General features: G+C 44.6%; 2 protein-coding genes across 4 annotated transcripts in view; one reads left to right on the forward strand and one right to left on the reverse strand.

Annotated features, from left to right (window-relative positions):
• Positions 1-19,904, forward strand: part of LOC144115945 (uncharacterized) — a 43,433-nt gene extending 23,529 nt beyond the window's left edge. For both annotated transcript variants that reach the window (XM_077650579.1, XM_077650580.1), the window contains exons 3-4: positions 17,836-18,005; positions 19,388-19,904. In XM_077650579.1, the coding sequence (XP_077506705.1) occupies positions 17,836-18,005; positions 19,388-19,510 (293 nt within the window). In that variant the 3' untranslated portion in view covers positions 19,511-19,904. The remainder of the gene's footprint in view (positions 1-17,835; positions 18,006-19,387) is intronic.
• Positions 3,653-12,437, reverse strand: LOC144115944 (uncharacterized). 2 transcript variants are annotated; one of them, XM_077650577.1, is made up of 8 exons: positions 12,322-12,437; positions 9,604-9,801; positions 7,995-8,347; positions 7,287-7,516; positions 6,687-6,846; positions 5,623-5,719; positions 4,235-4,278; positions 3,653-3,864 (listed from the first exon to the last, which is right to left on the reverse strand). In XM_077650577.1, the coding sequence occupies exons 4-8, from the start codon at positions 7,491-7,493 to the stop codon at positions 3,845-3,847; spliced, it is 528 nt and encodes a 175-aa protein (XP_077506703.1). In that variant the 5' UTR covers positions 7,494-7,516; positions 7,995-8,347; positions 9,604-9,801; positions 12,322-12,437; the 3' UTR covers positions 3,653-3,844. The 2 variants fall into 2 exon arrangements, with proteins under 2 accessions (XP_077506703.1, XP_077506704.1); XM_077650578.1 differs by lacking the exon at positions 4,235-4,278 and having other exon boundaries at positions 12,322-12,430.
• Positions 19,905-21,972: the final 2,068 nt, after the last annotated feature.

The raw sequence follows: 21,972 nt of genomic DNA on the forward strand, positions 1-21,972 counted from the left end.
ACAATTCTCCGAAGCCCTTCACTTCGGCGCCACTCATAGCCTGACTCGCTTTGGGATGTTGAACCCTCATAAACCACAAACCGTATGATGCGAAACAAAGAGTAACTGTACAATGAAATTCGTTATACGGTTACATTGTGTCTGTCCCACGTCAGGACTCCCGTGTCTGCTCGTTTCTATCCCCCGGTTCACTCAGGTGCACCTGCGCAAGGGTCAGTCTGCCACCTGTGATGCACAGGTACACCTTTAGGAACGCCGCGAACGTCGTTAATCAGGCCCTTCCGCGTCTAGAGCTGTGGGCTTCAGTGGGAGCGCACCTGGATAGCAGAGGAGCACGCATGTCATATCATAGTTCGGTCTCTGTATACGTGCTGTATACGCTTTCGGCGCAGTTCGCTTACGAAGATTGGTGTCATCTCTGACGTCACGCAGCGCCGTCCTCCAGGTCCAACGCGGGAGTTTAGATTCGAAGTTTTGCAGTTTACTTAAAAGCATGATTTGAGTATTTTAAAAAGTAAAGTCGCGTACTCTGAAGAAGAACCCCTCATCATTAGAGATATTACACATCAATTGAGTTGGGTAAAAAATTGCCGAAGTTGCCCTTTAAAGAGGTAGAGATACTAATTCTAAGTTTACTCAAATGAGGTCTAGAATATATTTTAATCCTATTTTAAACTTTGTGCAAATGTTCATCGCTAGCATACCCTTCGCGCATGGATGGGTCTTCGTCGGAGAGCTTCAGCTGTCCTTGGTCCTGTCCATCTTTAGAAGAAAAAAGCCATCTTGCGATACTCAAAGGACACAGGCTAGAGCAAAAGACTAGATGAATGATCTGTGCTCTGTCGCCTAACTGATGGCTGCACGGGCACAGGGTTCCACTCGGTGGTCTGATCTGTTCTACCCTTCCTTCTGTCCTTCTTTCTCTCCCTTCATCCCCATGTGTAGGATAGCAAACCCTTTTAACCTCCCTGCCTCTCCTTCCCCTTCCAACCAGCAGATGGTGGGGTGAATGGGTCAACTCCAAGTGGCAATGTTATTAATTCTATCCCGTTTGTAGCTGTATGGCTGCAGTCAGGTGTGTGTCAAGGAGTGATTACTATCTGATTAAAACTTTATCTGGTGATACAGCTTCCAGCACCTGCACTGCAGCACACTTACCCTAGTAGCACAAATTGTTGCTGAAACATTGTACCAATATTACCTTTTTAGGTTGCACCAACGTGGCTAGCGTCCTCCTTTGGCCATGTCAAGACAACATACATACAGAAACATTGCTGCGACGTTGTCTACAACATTGCATCCATATTTAGCATATGTACAACAACATTGCAGCAAAGTTTCATCCACATTCACAAAACATTAAAATCAAACATTAGTCACGTCGCCACAACATTCAGGGGACATGCTTGTGCAGCACACATGCAGTTCATACTAGACGAAGTTCCATAAAATATGCTGCACTAAAAGACAAGACTAAAGGAGGGCATGTAGAAACATTGTAGCTGCAGTTTAGTATTCTTTTTTAGGGCAGTTCTTTTTACATAATGCAGTGTTCTCAGTAAAATGGCAGGAAGCAGTAAAATGATAGCTAGTTTAAAAAGGTGCTTGGGCTATAAGAGACGCCATAGTTGAGTTCCCTGCATAATTTCAACCACCTGAAGTTCTTTAATGTGCACTGACATTGCGCAGTACATAGGACATTGCATTTTGCCTCCATCGGAATGTGGCTCTTGTAGTTCGGATTGAGCCCACATCTTCGGGATCAGCATCCAAGTGCCCTAACCACAGCTGCAGGGTGGTATGTGAAGTACACTTTGCTGGAAAAAAATATATTTATCATGAACAAGTTTTTCCTGTCAGTTATGAAATATAAAACGCATGAATAATGCTTTTCTGATCTCAACCACACTTTCATACAAAGTGGGACAAGCAAGGTGTAATTGTAGCAGAGAAAGGTTTGGTTTGTGGGGGTTTAACATCCCAAAGCATCTCGAGCTATGAGAGAGGCCGCATGAAGGGCTTCAGAAATTTCAACCACCTGGGGTTCTTTAACGCGCACTGACACCGCACAGCACACAGGCCTCTGGAATTTCGCCTCCATCGAAAAGCGGCCGCCGCAGCCAGGATTCGATCCCGCATCCTTGGGCACAGTAGTCGAGCGCCTAACCACTGCACCACCCCGGCGGGGCTGTAGCAGAGAAAGACTGACATACAAACAAAAATATTTATTACTAAAAAAAAATGTTTGGCACTTAACAAATACAAAGATCAGAACAATACCAACAAACTGTGTCATTGAAAGTTAAAAGCTGGTGAAGAACACAAGGAAAAAGATGACGTCACAGTAAAACTAAAGCTCTCATTTAGTTGCATGAGAAGTGCTGGTAAAACAATGCATACACCAAGTAATGAAATGCAAAATTCAAGGTGACACTGGCTGACAGAACCATTACAAATACAGGTTACGGTAAACAAACCATGCATTGAAGCTGGCAAAATGTAGCTTGGTAGCAATTTGCCATGTTGTAGACATATGCCTAATACAGCTCCAATCACAATGCTACATTCACTAGGAAACAAAGCATGGCAAAATTTCTCAACACCAAGTTTGAGTCCGAGAAGCTACTGGCATTTCAAAATACTGATAACAAGAACAGTATAAGCAATGATCAATTCAAACAGAAAGCAATGAAATTGCTGAAGCATGAAATTCTGACTGCTTTACTACAGTGAGTTTGATGGTGATGTAGTGTAGGAAGCACGAGTGCAGGGGACGGGGCCAGTAGAGCCAGACAACTACATCACTGCACCGTCCTCGGGCGGTGTTTCGGACCAATAAAAATGATGAGGACCCTTTTTTTACCTGCCAGCCAGCATGTCACTATCCTACACAAAGAGCTCCCCAACAGTTATCTCATTCCAGACGCTACTGGCAGATAGCTTGGCAATGCAGCTTTGCAAGGCTCTATCGGCCACTGAGTGGCATACACCACTTTTGTTCTTGACAGTATGTTAAAATGTTCAATGTGCAAAGTCATCAGACAAAATATTACTGTTTTAACTGCCCAGGTTCCTAAAAAAGTGAAAAAAAAAGAAAGATACAAGCTTGGTTTAAAAGAAAAGCAATAAAAAGCACACAAACAGCATAGTATAAAGGGGTAATAATAAATAAATATTGCAATGATACCAGTTCACTACACCGGTTAAATATTGCTTCTAAAGACTAGAAACAGCGACTAGCAGCACATACAAAGAGAACAATTAAGATTCTTCTTTTATGAAAAGAATACAAGCTTGCCTGCACGTGGCAGAGCAGACAGAAACAACGGATTAGTATGCGAATAGTGCAGCGTGAAATAAAAACAGTAAACATTAACTGCAACAACACTGATTCACCACAACAATGAAATATTGCTGGCAGGAACTAAAGGTAGTGATAGCAAGTAGGCACATTGATAAAAAATCTAAACAAAGCTGGCTTAAACAATGAACAGCATACAGACAGCACAGCATGAAGTGGTAATAACAAATAAATGCTGTAATGATACCAGTTGACCACACCAGGTAAATATTGCTGCCAGGGACTCGAGGCAGTGAGCACACTTAGAAAACTTGTGATCAATGTTTCATGAATAAAAAGATGCAAGCCTGCTTCCAGAAAGCACAGTGAAGCAGAAACAATAAACAGTACATGAACAGTAATAACAAATCTTATCGGCAATAACAGTTTCATCACACCAGTTATATAGTGCTGCTAAGGAATAGAGGTAGCAACATTGCCTGCATAAACCTTAACATTGATGTACTGCTCTTCATTCCACTGGTTCCATGTCAGCTTCAGCCCTTACCAATCTGGCGATCTCCCTGAAACATAAAGGAAACAAGCTGCTTCTTGAAAGAAATGATGCTTTCTGTGACACCAAGAATTAACACGTATACCTCATTTTAAGCTCTGAAAGGTAACCAGAGAAAACTAGCTTTATCATTAAGCACTTGAGGTGCAACATATACCACAATATATATAGTAGCCTTTGAAAGTCACCATAAATTTACTTTTCTGACCATGCTGCAAAACGTGGATTCAAATGTAAACAGCAAGAGCATGTTTACATTTTCTTTACAACTAAATATGCCCTGTTAAATACCATTGACAGAATGTACTGTTGGTAATGCCACAGAAAGAAATACAAGAAATGCTCAGTGTATTTGCGGCCTTTAGGAAGTATGCACACACCCTTCAGTCTGGTGCATGGCTTAAATGAGCTTGCAGCTTGGGTTCTTTTGGTCCAACATGAATGCCGCAAAGAGGTGACAGCAAGAGAAAAGAAAACACGAATAGCCTCTATTTGTTGTTTGAACGAGAACAACATACACTCTGTCATTCTTTTAAACAGCCTGTCATGAAACGTCTGCTTCGCGAAAAGTTTGTCTTAATATAAAACAGCATGACTTCTCGACTTCTCTATTACTTATGCAGACCATTCACAAGCAATTACTTCTTCATGCTGTGTGGCAAGTGGGTAAGCAGCATATAGTGGAAGCTCATTAATTAGCCAGTGCCATGACAAGCAATGCGGCGGCTGCCTCCTCTCTGCTCCGCATGACCTTCAAGACATGCAACTACAGTAAAAGCTCATTATTTCAACCCCCATTAATTCAAATATCTGAGTAATTCAAATTGTCAGCACTGCCCCACAGCCAACACCCATCTACTATGCCTCGAATGCTTGCCAATTCAGGCATTACAGGTCTCGCAATGATTAATCCCAATGGGATCCCAAAAGCAGGTCACATTTAGGTATTATTCACACAGAACTGATTGTGAAAATGGCTTTTTTCAATCATGAACTGCATTCTGCAGAGATGACTATGCATCTCTGAGATATGCACAACAGCAAGAGTGACAAATGGATGGCCTTAATTATGACCCAAAGTATGCCAAACACTTAATTTCGGCTTCACTTTTAAGAGCTTCGGCTGCTGGCTGCGCATCAGCAAGCCAACCAAGCCTAGCTGCATGCCATTTTGGATGCTCACCGACAGCCATGTTGGTGGCATTGATTATTTCCCTTGCTTCCACCCGCATGGTTCTTTCATTACACCGACACTGTGTGTTTAAGTGCCAGCCAGATGCTGTGCAGTCAAGCCTCCTCAAACTAGGTGAAGCTCCTTTGAGACTTGCACCATTTTAGAGCAGTTTTGCACTCATGCTCTCCATAGTGTGCGCACGACACAGCATAAATGCAAATGCAAAAAATTGCTATTGTCATGCTGTTCTCCAGCAGGTGACCATTTCCAAGTCTTTTACCAAATAAATATATTTTGATGCAAGCAGTTCTCGTAAATTTTTTTAGCTTATTGGATAATTCAAACTTCTAATAAGTCAGATATTTTTTTCCAGCCTCTGAAGTTTAAATTATTAAACCTTACTGCATACACATGATTATAAGGTGAAGGCAATAAGCCCTAGAACTATTCTTAAGAAAAAGCAACGACAGAGAGGCAGAATTTGTGAAACCATACAGTGTGGTAGAACACTAAAGAAATGTGCAAACGCCAGCATTTATCTTAATTTGCTGTAAGGAGCTATGAAAAAGAAAAAAACTGAAAAAAATTTCATACCGCTTTTTGCATCTAGAAGGAGCATACCGCAGCCATTCTGCTACGCACATCTGAATCTGGCAGTCCGTTGCTTTCGGAAATGAGCTTCGAAGTGTCTCTGCAAGAAATAGCACAATTTAATTGCTTCCAGAGACCTCTGGAGTACTTGCACTCCATTACAAATACTTGCACAGTTGAGTATTACAATGGTCCAATTTTGGCCACTTTCAAAAGAAAACATACTATTCAGAAATGTAAAGCGTTAAGAAACAGTCAGAAACAAACAATTTATTTTACTCTAATATCAAAGCTACTTACTGAGTGCTCAGAATGGTGTTTTCTGTCCACAATATGCCTATACTGCTCAATGGCAGCAAAACATACTGTGTGCAATTTTTTTTCATGAAAATTTTTCATCAATAACACGCCTATTTTGGAACACTATAAGGTGAACCTGGTTTTGCATGCTTGTAGCAAATATAACAGCAACTGTACATGCACTTAGGTAGAAAGTTTGTGATCATTCTGGTAAAGCAGTGGCAGCCAACATGAGGCGAGTGCATTTTCTAAAAGGAAGACAGTGTGCAGTGTGACATCCCTACATACAGAACTAATTTGCATGCCTCATGTGAAGTGCCCTGCACATTTCTAGCATGATTTTTGGCAGATGCAATAAAGCAACATAAACAGCATGTAGACATGCTCTAGGCACGTTTGTTTCACACGAAAAAAGATTCCTTATATTTTTTTTGGATACATGAAAGACCAGACGACCTAGACCCCAAGGCTGCTATCATTAAATGCAGGTAAGCCCTATGAGAACACATTCTAACTTCATTTGTTTGCTCTTTTTATACTAGCAAGCTGCAATGTACAGACTCATTCTTCACAACAAGATGCCACAGATTAGATAACAGAGCTATGTAAACAACTCACAAGGTTTTGTGCCAGTAATAACTGACATGCCAAATAGTTTTGTGTACAGATGCATGAGTAGACTGTGGTTGTTAAAATTCTGAGCCGACAGACTGGGAAATATTAAACATTTGCCCAGAGCACATAAATAAAAGTAGAGCAAAGAGTACCTGTTACGACAAGAAGCAGCTGAAGGCCAATAAATGACCGCTTCCCTTTTCTTCCGGTCAGCGAGAAGTCTCGTGCCAAGCTGTCACAAATGCACTTTTTCATAACCTGACGTAAGCCATCTTTAAGTGATGATCCCCCTATGAGTGAGAGGTGTGCCACCTTAAAATAGAAACGTGCACAATGGTGAAATAGTGACAACAAAAAGAAAGGGTACTTAAGAATTGCGAAAAAACCTAAAGGCTAATGACTCTAGCACTATGCTTCTACGGAATGGAAGGTTGGATGAGTTGGAAGCTGCTCATGATGAAAAAGGGGGGGGGCCGCAAACAAAACGGAGACAAGGAAAGAAGACAACAGGACGAGCGCCCTGTTGTCTCCTTTCCTTGTCTCCGTTTTGTTTGCGGCCCCCCCCCCCCTTTTTCATCATGGACCATGCTTCTAAAACCAAGGAAGCTTGTAATAAACTATTGCAGTATAGAACTACTGACTACACATTCAAGTTCAAATGCCACTGTGACTTTGCAATACTTAACAGTTGTTCATATGAGTTATAAATGGTTAGGAACATCATTTACAAGTGATTTCAATGCTGCACTCACTAGGTCAGATCTCTTTTTTGCAACACAGAGGTGCTGCTCAAGTTGTTCAAGGCTTGAGTGCGTTGAAAGAGGAAGCAAGTCGAGAACAGTGCTATCCACGGGTTCTGCTGCTGCTGTCGATGGCTGCAAATGCAGCACGATGGTGTTCTGTAGGTTCTTAAGTATTTTCAGCTGCTCATTCATCAAGACTTTCATTTCCTTCAGCATTCTGATGGTCTTCAGCTGCAATGCTAAAAGATGTGAACAACAAATCTCCATTAGAAAAACAGAACATTATCATCACTGGAAGCTCATTAATATTTGCTAAGCGAATTTCTAAAGTGCTCAGAATGCCTGTAAAGAGTTAAGGAACACAGACACTGCAGTGACAAATCATGAAAATTAGGGGCTGCCTGATCATTATCATTAAGCAAACATTCTTTGTTGACAAGCACATTGTAACTTTAAAGCAATGCCCTGACACATACTACGTCAAAAATATGCCACTGCAGATGTAAGTTTATTATGTATTAAGTTACATCTGTTTATCTAATGTGCTCTCAAGACTGCCTTGAAATGAACCTCCATGATGCTATCATTCTGCATATATGCAATTGTGATAAACACTCCTGCTGCTAAGGCAAGCAAGTTATCAGATTTGCAATGGTATTATGATCATATGATGTGCACATTATCACATAATTTATGAATAATGACTGCAGCACTCACAGTTTCTATGTGATTTGCCTTGCTGGGGTGCTTGACTGTCTTCGGTAGGTTGCTGCAAGATGGTCGCAGGAGACCGTCTGATTGAAGAAGCTGTAGTCGCTAGTGGAGATAAGGCATGCTCCTTGATTTAGCTATTTTCGGCGGCGGTGGCTGCGGAACAAAAATAGGGCTTGGATGTGGCAAGTCTGCAAAAGGCACATCATAAGTATTTCCTTCACTGTCACTTTCATCCGAAGAAATCAGGCGTTGCACTGGCCTCCTCTTCCTTTTCTGCCACACATTTTCAGGTTCAGAACCCAGGTCAGATGTCAGCGTAGCTTGTAATTCCTTCTTTCTTGCCAGATCGTAGTTATCTAGTAAACATTAAACAGTGCAAAATCAAAATATCACCAAATGCTTTGTCATCTTGCAAAGAATACAAAAAAACCTAGATACTAAAAAATACTGGCTTAAATGACAGTACAGTAAGTAGCCTTTACTTGTCAACTTTCAGAGTAATATAAACTGAAAGCTAAATGACTAAATACCAAAACTCATAATATAGAAAAAAAAGCAGGTAACCTATAATCAGTTCTACACACGCTTTTAGCGGGGAAGTGGAAGGGAAATGAGGGGCTCGTTATGAAACATGAATGAAACAAACCAACAGTTGGCAAGGCCAAGGAAAGCGTAGGGGATTTCTTTTTAAATTTTGGTTTTTGCTATAGACCAGAATTAGTGCTGTAATCATTTTGGAAACAAAGGTAATTAACCACAAAGTAGAAGGAAAAACAACACGCCAGTGGTGGGAACCAAACCCACGACCTCCGAATATCACGTTGAGTGCTCTTCCAACTGAGCCACATCAACGGCTCTTGCTACTCTTTAGGGTATTAATGTTGCCTGTAAACAAACCTCGAGAGTGTTCACCAGCACCACCCTTCTTTCAGTTCCCTGCTAATAGCTAACGAGGGTCTCGATTCTGGCAGTCTTGAAGCCATAGGCAGCATAAGAAGGTTCTCGCACAGTTTCCGCCCTCTCTGTCGATCACGCTCTACATGAAGCTGGCAGTAACACAAGACGTTCCATGTCCACTGCTAAGGAGAAGGGTGGCACTGCTAACACTCTCAAGGTTTGTTTACAGGCAGCATTAATACCCAAACAAGTAGCAGGTTGGACAGTCGTTGATGTAGCTCTCGGAAAAGCAACGGACACGATATTCACAGGTTGTGCGTTCGGTTCCCACTATAGGCGTGTTGTTTTTCTTTGTACTTTGTAGTTAATCACCTTTCTTTCCAAAATGATTAAAGCACTAATTCTGGTCTATAGCAAGAACCAAAATTTAAAAAAAACCTGCGCTTTCCTTGGCCTCACCAACTGCGGGGTTCTTTCATTCTACACACGTTGACACACATAGCTATGTACAAGCTACAGAATTGTGACACTACAGCCTATGCTACCCAGATTTGCACTGATCAGCAGCTGTACACACAGAATTACTAAAATTGTATATTTCTGTGAAGCCTACCTGAGAATATTTCAGGCTAGGCTACAGGCATAAAAATAATCCCATTTTGAGTGTGTAACTAACATACGTATGATGCTTACAAGTATTTCAAATAGTGCTTACCACAAGTCCACAACACTCTACATCTGTACTTCTTCCAATGGTCAGATGGCTTTTCATTGCTCTGTACTGCCTCATTTATTCTGCGCGAATTTTTGTGAGGCGGCCACGCAACAGTATTTTCGGCAATTATCCATGAAGATGGAACGACAGAAACTTCCTCCTGATCTTGGAAATGTACAACGCTGAACAATTTAGAACCTGAAAGCACACATTAAAAAACACAAATCTTGAAACCCCCAAACCAAAAGTACAAATAACATGCTAAAACACCAAATGTTATCAAGAAAGCTGCAATTCTTGCACGCTGATAGAGCTTTAAAATACATTTGTAATAAGTGTCTACCCCTTCCTGATATCCTCTTCAGATTTAGGCACTTTTGCATGCGTGCAGAAGAGGGAAAACTGCATATGAATTTGGTCCATTTGGGAGGCACACACACTTATGCTGAATGTCATCCACATTCCAAACTGAAATATTCCGCGAAAGTCCTTTTGCAGAGACAATCATCAATTCTGATGATGGAAGAGGGTTCAGAAAAAGGTTGCCTAAAGTTGTGAAAAAATGTCCACAGATGTAAATACTTCCTGACGAGCACAAAAAGTTAGTTATTAAAACAATGTGACCATTTTTCAAGCGAACGCAGTTGTCACGTTTGCCGAGTTTCAACACTGTGTCCTTCGTTTCCAGCATGGAGTACTGTATGCCTTCAAATCCTGGAGGCACAGTTGATCCATCACAGTGCTGTCCAGACAGTTTAACTGGCACATCCAGTGAACATGAGCTTGCTTGGCTCACACTCCTCCTCTCACTGAGGCGTCGAATAACTTGCTGAAGAGCACGCGCATGTGATTTCAGCAGCAGTTTGACTTGATAGAGGAAGTTCTCAAAAGGAAAGGCTGAAAACTCATCCAGAGGGCCAAACCTTCGAACATCATCAGTGATATGCAAAAGAGAGTGAAGATTGTAGACATAAATGCCTTTGCCATACAATGACCCAGCTTCAGTAACGAATTCATGAAGAAGACGTTCGGCAGTATTTGCATGAACCATGCTGTGCTTTGGGCAGACAAGAATGGTAATGGCAATGCTGAGTTTCATGAAGTGCTTGAAGTATTTTTCTTCCAAATTTCCTTTCAGTGCAACAGGACCATAGTATATCAGAAAATTCCTGAATTCTACCGCTTTCCGCTGCTCTAAAAAGCGAAGTCCTCGTGGTCTTCTTTTCATATCACTAGGAGCAAAGGAAGCAAAATTTTCCAGCCTCCCAGAAACACTCAGCTTCGATGCATGGTTCATCTTAGAAAAGCAAGGCCTCGTAGATGTCCAGTGCTGCACAAGCAGCCTTTTCATGACGCCTAGACATACCATGTGCATGTAATCCAGTGGAAATTGGCTAACAAGGCCAATTCCCAGGCACTGAAGAGGGGACTGACCCCGGTGATGATCACTGTGCACCTGGTTCTTAAAGCTTTCGTCTGTGCGCAAAGGGCTGTCATGTTCAGTGAAAATGACCTTCCTGTCCAACTCGGAGTATGTGCCCTTTTGCACACACGTTTCACAGCCAAAGTATGCTGCATGCCCTTTTATGCATTTGATATAAGCTCTTGCAGGGGCATCACAGATGAAAGCATGGAGCCTCACTGTAAATGACCTGCCACAGTACACAAGTCCACTCTCTAGCAGCCCCATCATTTCACTAACGAAGTCCTTCAAATATAAGTTCAAGTCCTCAGGTTTGCCATCTCCCTCAAAGAGTGCAGCAATGAAAGGAGAATGGTTTGAACTTTCTCTGACCAGTACAAGTATAGGCCAGAACTGTCGCCGAGAGCTGCGAGAAATAGGGAGGCCGTCTACATTTACAACTAAGGACAGTGTGTCCAACCCTTCCGGAACATGATTGGAAATATGGTCAATCAGGTTGGGCGTCACTCCAAAGTAGTGGTACTGGCCGCCACACATGGACACAAGCTCCGTCTTCCTCTGCGTCTTCAAGAGTGTTCTGGCATCCAGCGGTAGTTCAGGATGGTAAGCACTGAGAATTTTCAGCAGTGAATTTAGGTGCGAGGCAGGTACGTTATTCTCGAGGGCCCATGTTCGCACATCGCGCTCGAGAGACGGTGAGGTATCGGAAGGCAATACGCTAGACGCATTTGTGTCCTGACTGCTGCCAACGTGAGATGACACACTCTCCGCTTCAGATGTGTCGAGCTCAGCAAAGCTCATGTCCGAGGAGTCATAGCGGCCGCCGACCGTGCTCGCGCCAAAGTCGCTGCATGCAGCGAATTGGTCAGCTGAAGGTGCTGAATTCTGCAGAGAACTTCCACTTGAACCTCCAGGTCTTACCTGTACTTCAGAGTCTACAAAACCTTCCGTAATGTCGCTAACTGACCCACTGCTATCAGTAACTTCACCCTGATCGCTCTCGTCGGCATTTTCCAGCTCTTTCTCGATGGCACTAGCTATTCTCCGTCGCCTCTGTCGGTTGCTGACATCGCTGAATGAGTTCTTGACTCTCTTCATTTTGACAGTGAACAATATTCCTGACCATAACGCGTTAGTACAGAAAAATGAGTGCACGCTATTTCGCGACACTAAAACACCGACGTACCATAACACGTTAACACAGAAAAATGTGCCTCCGCTTTGCTACACTGAAGCAATGAAAGTTCCCACCACTGGTACAATGAAGGTGAATAAATATCAGCAAAGGCACTCACCGTTACAGTTATTCGCCGGCACACTTCCACCGCGGACAGACATGATGTCGTTTGGCGGCATAGAGCTATTTAGGCGGGAAACATGGCGGGAAATCACTATTGATGATGTCGCTGGTGATTAGACTGACTAGCTAGTCGTTTTTTTCACTGATCTCCACTCAGTGCTTTTTTCCAGTGGTTTTTTTATGCAAACGCAGAAAGTATATCTTAAAAAAATATGACACAATTAAGTCTAGGTGCTTAGAAATGCATCGAAGTAACAAAATCTTTTTGTTAAGTCAATTAACTTTTAGAAAAAAAAAAGAACAGGTTCCGGTTTCGAGTGATTGATATGGCTTCCGCGAATTTCTTGACGAGTTTACCAAACAAACCTCCGTTCTCAGTGCAAGAAAGCAGGGTGTGAAGAAAAGTGTCTTTCGCAGTGTGCATGCAACTTGACGGCACATTATATATATATACACACACACACGCACAATCACGGAGTGCAGGCATGGATTCTAATGTTGTTTACGTGTGTAATGGCGCAACGTTGCTCTGCGATGTTGTTCGAACGATGACAGATGGTATGTTATGCTAACCAACTTCTGATAATGTGACTGCAACATTGGCAGATAGTGTGTTATTTTAACCAACTTATGGACACATTGCTACAACGTTGTAGTATGTTGCACAACATTAGAAAACATTGGCAGTATTGTAACAACGTTGAGGCGACATTTTCTGCTACTAGGGTAAGAACACTTTATGTTGCGCAATTCCTTGTCGTGTAATGGACCTGCAACAGAAGGCTACCCGAGTTTTTCCCGCTTTTCTTGGGTGCTTGTCAATTTAAAGACCGAAGGCAGCAGAAAGACAATTTCATTATTGCAGTGCAGGTTAAGTGTCACAAGTATATAGCTAGCAGTTCCTTTGTGTCAGTGCTGAATGCATCGCACTTTCTTTTGGGACCCCTTTTCACGTCTGTGTCGGTATATTACAAAAATTATTTTGGAAACATATCCTTTGAATCCTCGGCTTTTTGTCATTGGGTAAGTGACGCCTTGCCCTGGCCTTCAATCGCTAACAGAGAAAAAATGGAACCAGGAATCGCTCCAGCCAATGTTGGACAGAAAATTCCGAAATGGAGCAGATTTTGCTTTGGGGGTCACTCCATTGTACAGACTCACTCTGGGTTTGTTCCCCTAATCCACCAGCAGTGCATACATAGTATACAGTGCATACATAGCAGTACAATCCACTTAAATGTGTGGCGAATGCTCCCAATAAACTCTGCGTCGCAGAAACAGAGTAAGTGATTCGCTAATTCTCTGTGCTTTGCTGATAAGCTCAACAGGCTCAAAGATGAGCAAAGGGGAGAAAAAAATGGTAATAGAAGAGGGTACGTTCGATTCAATAAAACTGGTTCATTTGGGTAGATTCGGCAGTGGGGATATTTGTAACGGAATGGGTAGCCAACATGCCCAGGCTGCTGTCCTGGCTAACTTCATTTCTATTGGGGAGATGCTGACGTGGCTAACAATCTGTGCTGAGAAAGGCATGCACCCTGACACAGTTTGTGGACTTTATTTCATGCAGTTAGGAGAACTGAAGCTTTGCTGCACATACACGGGGTTAGCTAGGGCAGCACTTCCCAGGAGTCATTGCAAAAATTGCTCCCAGTTGAGGAAGTCCACTGTGTAGTGATGTCTGTTATTGTACCAATACATGCTTGGTGCAAACTGGCAATTGGCCCGGGTCACTGCCTTTGTGCATGGTAGCTAATGCAGGTATAGCTATTCTGCCATTTCACTTTCGCATAAGCTAATGCATGTCTTAATTCATAATCATTACAGAGCGACTCATTTTAACACATGCACAAAACCTGTTGCGTGGTATGAATTTCAGGGAGTTGTACTGTTGAAGGTAGCATTTCACGCATATGTTAAACGTATAGCTAGGACAGCCCAATGTATACATGCATCTATACAAAGTACACATTTGTCCAAAATGTCAGTGATAATTCAAATACGTGCTTTTTTTCTCTTTTTACCTATACCGCACTGCATTTTGATGTGAAATAAATGACTGTACAGCTTGTTACCGCAACTAGGCCCAATTCAACATGTCTCGCCCCATCTGATACGGTGATTCATGGTAACGAAACCCGCAGTTGCTTACCCGAAAAACGCGGGTTCGATCCCGGCCGCGGCAGCCGCATTGCGATGGTAGCGAAGTGCTAAAGAACCGCGCATTTTGTGATGTCAGTGCATTTTAAGGAACTCCAGTTGTTCGAAATTATAAGGAGTCATCCACTACGGCGTCTCTCAAAGCGTGAGTGGCTTTCGGACGTTAAACCCTATCAAACCAAAGCAGACAGAAACCCACAGTATCGCTGTGTGGAAAAGCATTTCTTATCGCAGCCACCACACAGCTTGGCAGGACCCTGCCATTCTTTCTCCCCAGGCGATGTAAAATCCATCGCACAAACTGTCGATACGTACTGTATATGTAATGACTACAAAAAATAGTCCCTACATTATAATGGTAAAGTGGAAAACTTAAACCCTGTTAGTCACGCTACCCTGAATACCTCTTTCCATTAGTTGCCCAGTATCTATGCTGCAAGCTACAAAGGCGTCAGGCTAAGTGCATAGGCAGAATAAGAGAACATGCGGCGAAGTTTTGTTGGAAGCTATGCTTTCGCGGCTTTCAGCATAGCTGTCAGCGGTGTCAAAATATCAACAACTTGGCTGAAACTTTAAAACTTGGTTCCTACGGTGCAGGCTGCGTTCAAACTGTAGTACAGGTGCCAGTGAAATAGAGGCTAAGCTAGGCTTGAAAATCAAAGCAAGACGCGGAGCTTAATGCGTGAGAAAAAAATGCCGCCCTCGAAACTGATTCCAGGAGTGGAGTATGACAACGTTGTAAGTTTCTAAAGAACTCTTATGAAGCAAATGATCAAACATGCAAAATACAGGTATACCTTCGGATCTCTGGAGCGTTGACGAGGGCGTGTCTGTCATGCAAAAGGCCGAAGTAAGCAAGTCAGAATGCGCAGATATTAAGACATCCTTGCATAAACATGGCACTATTTGTTAAGCACTTTGCACTGCCTGATATATGAGCAGTGGGCATCCCTCGGCATCACACAGACTCCAGCTCGGTTTTCATGGCGTGGCAGCGACCACAGTGACACTTGCGATAGATGTTCTTTTTAATGTAGCAGCATGCAAAACTGCAGTTGTTAGACGTTTTGCGCCGTCGCGCGCGAAGCAAAAGGCAATTTCGGAAACACCACTTGGGGCGTGCACTGGGTTTGTTTTTTGGAAGTTCTCGCTATAGCGCACGCTCGGCGAGAATTAGTGGGATATAGCACGCGGTGAGAAGCACGAGATCGTGTGTGTTTCAATGAGAAAGAGCACGCTCGAAGAAACAAGAACAGAAGTGGGCGAATTACATGCGCTGGAGAAGTCCCCGGCACTGCATGTGAGAGAACACGTGTAAACGATTTAGGGAGGAACGGCTTCCAAACGCGTGATGTGTGCTCGGGACAAAATATACGCATCGTTTACGTAAAGAGCACAGAGCGAGCGAGGTCACCTAGCTTTGTCCTTCGCGGTGATCGGACACTGGCTGGGATGCAGACAAACAATCTCTTATACGAGCAGCCAATTAACACGTCAACCACACTGTTTACCAGTTGACGTTGCCTCCACGCTTAGCGGCCACTGGCTCAACCTAAACTGCGTCGGGCCTGGCGCCTACTTTTTGTTAGGAATCGCTGGCCAGCGGCTCTAAAATGCAGTGGTTGTCGGGGTTCGCAAGTGCGGCGCCTTCTTGCTCGTCGTCCGTGTCATTACCTGTGTCGTCATCTTCAGTGTGTTCGCCGAAATAAGATTTCATCCCTTCATCCACTTCCGACTCAGAGCTAGTAGACATTGCAACGTGCGGCTTGTCTTACGTTCGTCTGTCCTTGTTTATGCGTACCACGTGCGTCGAACCTGCTCGTTAACGTCACGATTTTTTGGCCCCACGTGACAATGCATTGTTATGTCTTCTGGTTTTTGACGTCATGTAAAACTTGGCAACTAGGAAGCGAAACCAAAACTGCTGGGTACAAATAATGCGATAGTATATTAAATAATGCGAGTAAGCATAGAACAGCGTGTTTCATGCATACTGAATCACTGCGCACTATTTAAAAACCAAGAGTACAACGCTGAAATGTGGTGTTTCATCCCTTTAAGGAATGGCATGAGATCACGCAGCACCTCGGACGTTGCTAAACGGCGTCGGAGTACTCCTGTGAAGCTCGTGTATTTGTTATCCATGTCAGTGCCATTCAATAACCCCTCTCCCAGGCCAGTTCATAGCCGGGTTTAATGTTTATTTTTATTCTCTCAAGGTGCCCGTCATCTTGAGTTATCGTTGCAGAGTTCTCTATCAGCCACTTCGTCGTATACACGAATTTAACAAATTGCGACTTGAGTATATTTTTGGAGGGAAAGAGTGGGTTTTGGGAAGAAAACATGAGGCTCGTCCTATACTGTCTGCCTCAATTTGTTTGCATTTCCCTGCTAAGAATGAGCTCGAGTCAACTTCCGTCTCACTGATGTATTCTGGTCGATCCTCTTCTATCGTGAACACGACTTTGAGGCCTGGTGAGCTCGTCGCACTTATGGATGGGAATTCACGGCGGCCCAAAACATGGCAGCGCCTTCTCGACTGTAATAACTGGTGATGTCGATGATTTTAGGAGCAACATTTCTTTTGCTAGTTATGCGCTTTCGTTGCTATCGTTCCGCAACTAAAGAATTTCACTTTTGATGAAGAGATAAACATTATTTTTTTCCCTTCCATTAAGCCTTTTCGTTCTACCTTCTCGCAGTAAACGGCAAGCATCTAATTGTATTTTTGATATTCCCAAATGTAGCAGCGTGTATGGTGAGCGCCTGATCGAGTTCAGTGGAGCCAAAATATGGAACGAATTGTCGATTGACGTAAAAGTAGCCGGGAACTTTAAACTGACCTCTAAACTATATTACAAGTCTAACCAAATTTCGCCTGAAACTATCGCTTTGTGAATTGTGCTTTTATACCTTGTGTTTTATTTTTGTTTTATGCTTTTGCTGTACAATTTTCCTATGACACTGTTATTCTATGTGCTTACATTGTTTGTTATTTTGGAGTCTCCTGTATTTTTTAATTTTTGTTGTGTATTTTGTAAAAGTGTACTATTAATGTAGTACTGTTGCGTGTACGCTGTCATTTATTTCTTCAGCCCTCCACCGTCTGCGGCTCAGCCTCTTGGCAATTTTTGCGTTGGAGCGGCCACTAGCCTTGGAAGCTTATGGTCTAAGCAGTGCTGTACATTTTTCTTGTTTTAACCCAATAAAGTTTCTACTAAAAAATAAAACATGTGGCCAGCGTCTGCTGAGAGAAAGTCACGCGCCCCGTGTAATCATCTCTTGCCCACTTTAGAAGAACGGCGACAATATGTCACCGCCGCCGGTGTTTCCCCCCTCCCCCTCGCAGTGGTGCTGACGTGTGAGCCGGAGCGGTTCCTGGTGCGCATCAACTTCACGCAGCCCTTCCGCGGCGTGGTGCACGCGGGAGACAAGCGAGACAGCTGCCGCATCCGGGGAGACGGCTCGCGCCGCTACACGCTGCCTGTGCCGCTCAACGACTGCAGCACGACGCACAACGTCAGTGGCACCTTACGCACCTCTCGCTTCCACTCCCTGTGTACGGACTCGTAAATCGTATGGTGATGGCGCCGAGAGGCAAGCCGTATTAATACTACGGCTAATACGTCGGCAAGTGTTGCGCCCGTACCTCGTAGTCAAAAAAAGAATGTGACAACATTTGCGCTTTTTTATATTGGCTAACACCACTTCAGCCCTTCCCTCCCAGCTTCCACATCGTACTTTGCTCACCCGCGCGGAACGGGGTTGAGTGTCGTCAGCGGGGTTACGCTTCAGTTGCCGAATGTGTCCCATAAACAGTTGTCGCTGTAGAGAGAGTTCCGTCCTCTACCGCTGTCCTGAAAGTCCACTTTCGTGTGCAAACTACATAAGCAGGTTAGGTTGTCTCAACGAGTGAACACTCGGGGGAGACAACCCGAACTATACGCTTTGCGGTGGAACCTCTCACATTACGTTGCGCTACAGCAGTTTCGGGCTCGTCACGCAAACGAGCGCACGCTAAAGGTAAGCGTTGCACATCGCCAATAATATCCACGGCTCGTGCACGGTGGTGAAGCTGAATCTTGCGCAGCCACGTGTGTAGGCATTCAGATTCGCCAAATGGCGCGACCGCACGTTCTGCTTGCATCAGCACTGGTTGAGAAAACGAAAAGTTTCTAGCGGCAAGTACAGGTGGCCAGGAGCTAAGCAAATTTAGGGACCCTATTCATTCTCCGATTTGGCGGGTGGCAGCAGGCTCTTCCACCCTGTGACCCGAGACGAAAGGGGTCGAGACCAATGCTAAAAGTGAGGGAGAGGTTAGCAAGCAAAAGTAGGTATTCTCCTTTCCCTAAAGCTCACCGCGAGCTTCTCGTGACCCAGAAAGACGCTGTGCAAAGGGCGGTCACGTGAACCGATGAGCAAATACCGGTGATAACGCAGAATACGCTCCTTCTGTTTGTTGAATTCTGTGTGGAGATGTGGCGTCTTCGTTTGGTGATGCATTGTGACCCTTCTTCGTTAATGGCCCAATCATGGCTGGGCACGCTGCACCGTCCTCATGGATCGGGATTGGACTATGCCTAGGCTGGACGTTATGTAGTATAAAATATAAAAAAGAATCGCAAGAAGCTGCCCGTGGCTCTACAGGCTGCTTCTTGCGATACTGCACAGTATTTCAATAAAATGTTCTTCGAGCCTTTAACGAGAAAAATGAGAGTCGTTGAATGATCAAAATGAAAACTCCCGGGCTTGCACTAATTCTTGTGCTTAATGCACGTACATTTGCCGCATAAAAAGAAAACACGCTGCAAGACAGTTCTCACCACTGGGGACATTGCAGAACGGCTTAACGGGGGGGGGGGGGTCACCACGAGAGCCGACGCGTCCTCTCTCCTTCACAGGAGGCGGCGGGCAGCTTCACCAACAGCCTGACGATCCGGTTCCACCCGTCGCTGGAGTTGGAAGGGGACGAGATCAAGACTCTAGTCTGCAAGTTCACCACGGGGGACGTGAACCTGGGATGAGGGCACGCTCTCGGACTTGTCTTCCGCCGGCCAGTCACCGAGCGGTGCCCAGCTTGGTGCGCGCTCTTTTTGGGACCAAGGGAACTGTGATTCTCCCAAAGCTTTATTGCTTCGCCCTTTCGCTATGCCTTTGCACGCACCCGGTTCGGAAGAAGCCCGTATGGGACAATCCAAGCAAAAGCAGCGCCACTCGTGACGCAAACCACTCGGTGCTCGCGCCCACGAACGGCGCCCAATGCGGCGCGCAGTGTCTGAAAGCACGGCTGCACAGGTTTCTCCGTTGGTCCGGCCGCATCCGCGGCACTCCCTTCAAGCAACCTGTCGGGCACACGGGCATGTTTTTGAGATTGTGCGCGCCGAAAGAAGTGCCAATAAACGACTCTGGCCCGGTTAACCGCTGAGTTTTATAATAACCGTGTATATGTCTCGTCTTTGCTGAACTCTTCCTCATGAAATATCAAGGTCCCAAACATTCATTCATATTCAGGTAGGCACACAAGTCTGAGCTGTGTTTCATCTGTGTTCGGCTCGCGCCTTAATTGTGTCAGACGCGAACGCCTTTGTCATACCGTTGCTTTGACATTTCTGTCATGGACAACTCAGTCGATTATTCGTATTATTGGCTATGTCCGGGCGCATGCTTGCATCGCTCCGCAACATTTTTCTAGCGCGCATGCTGCAAGAAGCACCCGTCTGAAGTGCGAACATTCAGCACGGTGGGAAGTTGGGCCTCTTGTTAGGTGATATTATAACAAGCCAGTCGAGGGCTCGCAGCAACGCAGGAGGGCGCAGGACTTTCAAATTAATGTACGTGGAAAGTGAACCCACATGAACCTCTTGGCAGCTAACATGTGTGTCTAGGGGTCTGGCCTCCTGGCCTTAGTCTAAAAATTGGTTTAGTTTGTGGAGGTTTAACGTACCAAAGCGACTCAGGCTATGAGGCACGCCGTAGTGAAGGGCTCCGGAAATTTCGACCACCTGGGGTTCTTTAACGTGCACTGACATCGCACAGCACACGGGCCTCTAGAATTTCGCCTCCATCGAAATTCGACCGCCGCGGCCGGGATCGAACACGCGTCTTTCGGGCCGGCAGCCGAGCGCCATAACCACTCAGCCACCGCGGCGACTTAGTCTAAAAATTATTTCACCTTTATCGTATCTGCGTCCCACAAACTAAGACAGGCACGGCTGTCTTGCAGCTCCCTGTCATTCGAGACTTGCGAAAAGAGAATACAGCTGTTTTACGCAATATTTACGGGGAACAGCTGTTTTCACGCCCACAAGCTAGATTTCTGCAGCAAGCACAGGAACTAATGAAACAGAATTTTTCAGCACACACACCAAAATTACGAGTAGTTTCCGGAGCGCTCCTGTAGGCCCTGAAGTTCGTAAGCGCTAGCTTGGACGAGTAGGTCGTGTCGGATCATTCGTGGCACGGACACTGGCCACGGCCGAAGACAAGGGCGTTTGCTTACAGCCCCGTTCTGTTCGGCCGAGAGGACAAGTGAGGTTGTAGCCCGCTGAAGAAGACAGCGCAATACCGAGCAAACGATAAAGGCTGCAATCATGCACCAAATAAGGTCGCGAGCAGCACTGACGAGGTTTGTGCACCCCCGAAAAACGAGAATTTTCTAATGGTGTACTGCGCAGTAAAAGAAAATGCAGAGTGCAGTTTTGTTCATGCGTCGCCGAAATTAACACACTTACCATATACAGGGTTTTTCACTTAAGACTTTACACAAGTTTTAAAAATAGGCTTTCTGAGTCCGAGAAGAGCGCTTTTTTCGGCATAGCGTTGTTTGTGGTGTAGTACATCAGAATACAACCAAGACGTGCTAACTAGAAGGCTAGTTAACTAATATTGAATAGTCAACGTTTTAACTATACTGTTAGGCTACTAATTATTGAGAGGCGTGTACCCAAGCGTAAGTAATATCCATATCGGTTTTTATAATTTGCAAAACGCGATTACCCTCGGCGCTGTGGTTCGAGAAATTTTGGCTTCATCGCACGAAATACATGCACTTTCGAGAAGCTTGCAGGCAAAGCAACCTCTCCAGGGCAGGTAACTCGTCGAAATAGCCAAAATTTGTTGGATCACAGCGCTGAGGGTAACCGCGTGTTTGCAATTCTAAAAACTGATATGGATAATATTTACGCTGCGCTACACGCCGCTCAGCAATTAAGGACCCTAAGGGTAGTAGTTAAAAAGTTCAGCGCTTTTTGAACACATATACGCTAGTGGACGCAAGCTTTTAAACAGTAAACTTTGTAGGGCTCTACGGCCCTTTTTTAGCCATTTTAAATGTGCTGCTCTCTTCCATTCATCTAGATGCGCGCGCAGGCAACGCAACTGCGTATGACCGAACATTTGCTCGCCGGATGTGGCGATCGCTGCCAGGAATGCTGCCAGGAATGCAGGAATGCCAGGAAGGCCAGCGTAGCGGCGCGCGAGGGGTTTC

The sequence above is a fragment of the Amblyomma americanum genome, chromosome 1, assembly GCF_052857255.1.
Source record: "Amblyomma americanum isolate KBUSLIRL-KWMA chromosome 1, ASM5285725v1, whole genome shotgun sequence".
In the NCBI taxonomy this organism is placed as follows: domain Eukaryota; kingdom Metazoa; phylum Arthropoda; class Arachnida; order Ixodida; family Ixodidae; genus Amblyomma; species Amblyomma americanum.

Excerpts from the sequence above, each read along its gene's own strand:
- LOC144115944 (XM_077650577.1), bottom strand. The coding sequence starts at position 7,493 with ATGCTGAAGGAAATGAAAGTCTTGATGAATGAGCAGCTGAAAATACTT. Across the intron at positions 6,847-7,286 it reads CAAAAAAGAGATCTGACCTA|GTGGCACACCTCTCACTCAT; the intron begins GTGAGTGCAGCA and ends TTCTATTTTAAG. Across the intron at positions 4,279-5,622 it reads CCTTCTAGATGCAAAAAGCG|AACCCAAGCTGCAAGCTCAT; the intron begins GTATGAAATTTT and ends TTGGACCAAAAG.